The 4,114-nt window shown below is 45.9% G+C and overlaps 1 protein-coding gene across 1 annotated transcript in view; it reads right to left on the bottom strand.

The window, feature by feature from the left end:
- Positions 1 to 4,114, bottom strand: part of LHCGR (luteinizing hormone/choriogonadotropin receptor) — a gene marked incomplete at its 5' end in the record, with an annotated part of 74,207 nt that overhangs the window by 37,305 nt on the left and 32,788 nt on the right. Inside the window, 2 exon segments of the mRNA XM_004369593.2 lie at positions 1,913 to 1,990; positions 2,079 to 2,153. Coding sequence (XP_004369650.2) covers positions 1,913 to 1,990; positions 2,079 to 2,153 — 153 coding nt within the window.

Below are 4,114 nucleotides of genomic sequence, written 5' to 3'. Positions count from 1 at the left end.
ACGGAGCTCCACAGCCCCTCAGGAAGAAGCAAAGATGGCGCATGGAGCGAGGTACTCGAGCGAAAGGAGGGGGAGGTGGGGAGAGGCAAGGAAGAAATAAAAAGAAGCGGAAAAAAAGCAACACCAGCAGCCAACAAATGGCACTCAGAGAACTGCCTGTTCGGGTGTGTGGAATCCAAGCAGCCGCTGTTTCCCAGTCAAGAGACTATGGCCGCGGGAAGCAGAGGAGGCCGAGTCGGGGTGAAGAAGGGTGGGGGGTGGGAAAGCGTATATCGCTAATTACCAGTTGTTTTATCACCCGCTGGAAGCTCCGTGAGGCTGCTTTCTTGTACCCCCTGTTTGCTGGTCTCTGATACGAGTCCAAGATGGCAGATCCATGCTGCATTAGCTGGTAGGGGACCTCTGCATGAATCTCTCCTCACTCTCCATTCTCCGTCAGTTTTCTCACTCCATTTGGTGCTTTGCTGAGTTCTTTATCTCTTCATTTGATGTTTTAGGGTTTCAGGATTGTTGTAGTCTCTGTTCAGTTTAGTTTTTCGGATCTTTGCTGTGGAGGGATGGCGTGGTGCTTCTGCCTAGAGCGCCATTTTGCCAGAACCCAAGAATTTGTTATTTTGAGATTATTTTTGGATGCTGCTTTGAATTCTCTTGATTGCAATACTCTGAGCAGGGGCCTCACTGGTCACAGCTTTGTAATATGACAATTATGTGTTGAATTATACCTCCACAAGGTAAAGTACTGTACAAACACAGCCATTGTCACCAATTTTTAGAACCTGTTGGTGTAGAAGGGAGCCCTCTGAGATGGCCCTTCTGTCCTTGCCCGTCTGCTTCCTCATTTCAGGGTCATCCTAGTGGTCCACTCTCTCTCTTTTATTCCCTGAGGATGAGCTCATTTATTGCCTCATCACAAGTCCACCTTGGACTGTACCCAAAGCAGAAAGAGTGAGAGGGATGTGGATGTGGGGAGCAGACTTGAATATGGTCACTGGGTTTAATATCTATATCAATGGGATGGTGTTCAGGACACTGCTTCTTAATGGTGGGGAAAAGGAGGGTACCCCGTGTGGAGATGGCAGGGATCCCAGAGAAAAGGACACCAGGCAGGTATACTGTGAAGAGGATGGGTGGGGTTATTTTAGCATGATGTCCCTCAAATGTTAACGTGCATGCGAATCACCAGGGGATTTTGTGAAAAATGTAGAGTCTGAGTCAGCAGGGCCTGAGAATTTGCATTTCTAACCAGATTCCAGAAGATGCTGAAGGTGCTAGTCCATAGGACATACTGTGGTCCAAGGACCAGCAAGGCCTTAGAAAACAGCATGAAAGAGAGAGAACCTGTGAGCTTGGTAACCTGATGACTGACTGTCAAGTCTGAAAACTATGGATTTTAAGTATTGAAAAGTGTAGGGAATGGGCATTGATAGTATTGCTTCTTAGACAAAGTGAAAAGTTTCCAAGGGGAAGGTGAAAAATCAGAGGGAGAGAGCAGGGTCCGTTGACCATCTACTGTCCCCACCTGGAGAACATCCTTCCAAACCCTTCTCAGTGGAAACCCTGACATTCCTGTGCTGTTTTAATCAGGGCAGCCGCTGCCCTCCAGGCTGTGCCTTCCCATCCTCCAAGCATTCCACGGATGCAGTGACAATTTCATCAGTTGAAAATGCAGTCACTGAGAATCCTCAGGGCCCATTTGATTAATTTTAAACTGGATTTGATAGTTGTTTGCCAGGTGAATTGATGATCCAGCTGCAACTCCCACACAGCTCCTCCCACTGGTGGCATTTTAGGTCAAGAAGAATGTCACCAGCGAGTGAGGGACTTGGTAAAGCAAGAGAAAGAGCTCACCTCCAGCTAGAAGTGAGAATAGCAGGCGGCTGTATGGCAGGACATGAATCTGGGATTTACTCACAGTGTTATGGATTCGTTATTCATTCCTTGAAAAGCATTTCCTGGTATGGTGGTTATGTGTAAGTTATCGCAGATTTCCCTCGAGGAAAGAAATGAGAAATATTTACTTTCCAAATTTTAGCTACAAATGGGAAACTGTTATGCATAGCAATCAGCCTGGTACTTACAGAATGAAGTTAAATTCTGAGGAGAAGATCTTTGTAACATCTGGAAGCTTTTGGATGCCTGTATTACAGATGCTCCTGTGATTTGGGGCAGGGTGGTAATGAGGGCAGAGAGTAAGTAATAGGAACCGGTATTAAGGCATAAAGATAAAATGAAGTACAAAGACACTTTGAAAATACCACTTTCACATTAAACTAAAAATACTGAGTTTTGTTTTATCAGTAACACTTTTAGCACATGAAGACCATCACAATTTAAAAGCCCCTAATCCTACAGGTGAAGCCCTGGTGGTGCAGTGGTTAAGGGGTTAAGTGATATGGCTGCTAACCAAAAGGCCAGCAGTTCAAATCCACCAGTGGCTCCTTGGCAACCGTATAGGACAGGTCACTATGAGTTGGAATGGACCTGATGGCAGTGGGTTTGGTTTTTGGTATTTGGAGCTACTCAAGGCTCCTCTTTTATTTAACCCTCCAAAAGAAGAGCGGTCACGGTAATAGGTTAAATTGGAGAATGGGGCTCCTTCAGAGGAGTCCAGGCACCGAGTTTCTTCCAGCTGAGTTTAAAATTCACTGGGCACAGACTCTGGACAAGGAATACAAACTGACAGGCACCCTGGTGACAAGGGAATGAAGCCAGGGTTCAAGTGTGGCTCTGTCTGCCTAGTCTCTTCATCATTTCCCCAGATCACACGGAATCCCTGCCTCTCTGTGGCTGGTGACAGCGCTGCAGGCTTAGACTGCACAGTGTACTGTGGTCTGGGCAATATCCCTTTTTTTTTTTTTTTGGTGAAAATGCTATTTAATAATGATGCTTAGATACTAAGGAGCTGCAGTGGTCAAATATGGTCCAGGATGTTTTCCTCAAGTGGTTGGTGCTGCAGCATGCTTATGCTTCCTGTAAAATCCCTGGACATTGGCAAAAGCAGAATGCCTGGGGTTGGGGCTATCCGGTGCTGGAGATGGCAAAGTAGCTCCACACTTCCTGTGGGAGCCGGAAGTGAGACTGCACAGAAGATTCCAGAGAGAGGATGGCCCTCCCTCTCCCTTCTTTTTTCCTTTTTTTGGTGGTGGTGGTAATTTTACTTCCTCTGGGGATTGTATGAAATTGAATTTATCAGGAGGAAGAGAGAGAGGACATTTGAATTAGGGCGATTTTAATTTTTCTGTGTGAATAAGAAATTATTTCATATGTGAGAAGATTCATAGAGGTAAATTGATAGATTGCTGTAATTTCAGGAATTTCTGTATTGCTGGCAATGAATCTGTTGGGCTACTCGACATGTACTGCTAGCCAGTGGACTTGGTAAGATTTAATGGGAAATAGAAAATGATTTCGTTTATGTGGCACAGTGCCTATCTCAAGGCAATGCTTAAAACGTTTTTACTTAATGAATGAATGAATACATAAGATTAAGGATATCAGTAATTGTCAACCAGGGATGGGGTCAGATCAGCCATCCGTCCCCCACTTTCACCTGCTCTCTGCCCCCATCACCACCTGCCTTGGAGATTCTGTCCCTTTTTAAAGTGTCATGACCCCTCATTCCCACCTCCAACTTTAAGAATCACTGCAAAGGGGCAATGCTCTTCTCAGGCATTTGGGACAGAGAAAATGTTGGCAACCACTTATGGGTGTTTGAAAGCACCCAGCTTGGTAACTAGCACATAATGTTGCCGGGTGCCCGTCGAGTTGATTTCGACTCTTCGTGACCCCACGTGACAGAGTAGAACTGCTCCATAGGGTTTTCTTAGTTGTAATCTTTATGGAAGCAGATTGCCAGGTCTTTCTCCCATGGAGCCACTTGATGGGTTCAAACTGCCAACCTTTCAGTTAGCAGCAGAGCACTTAACCATTGTGCCACCAGGCTCGTTAGCATGTAATAGGTTCTCAGAAGTGCTGACGGAATTTGAATCAGAAGACTGAACTGTGTGAGCGAACGATGCTGAGTCTATGGTTAAAAACACTCTTCTCAACCTTTTGTTGTGATTTTCACCAAGTGCCCCCTCCCCCTCCCCTCCCCCTCCCCGCTTCCCCTCCC

The sequence above is a fragment of the Trichechus manatus genome, unplaced genomic scaffold (assembly GCF_000243295.1).
Source record: "Trichechus manatus latirostris isolate Lorelei unplaced genomic scaffold, TriManLat1.0 scaffold00005, whole genome shotgun sequence".
NCBI lineage: Eukaryota > Metazoa > Chordata > Mammalia > Sirenia > Trichechidae > Trichechus > Trichechus manatus.
This window is presented reverse-complemented; position numbering and strand designations above follow the sequence as displayed.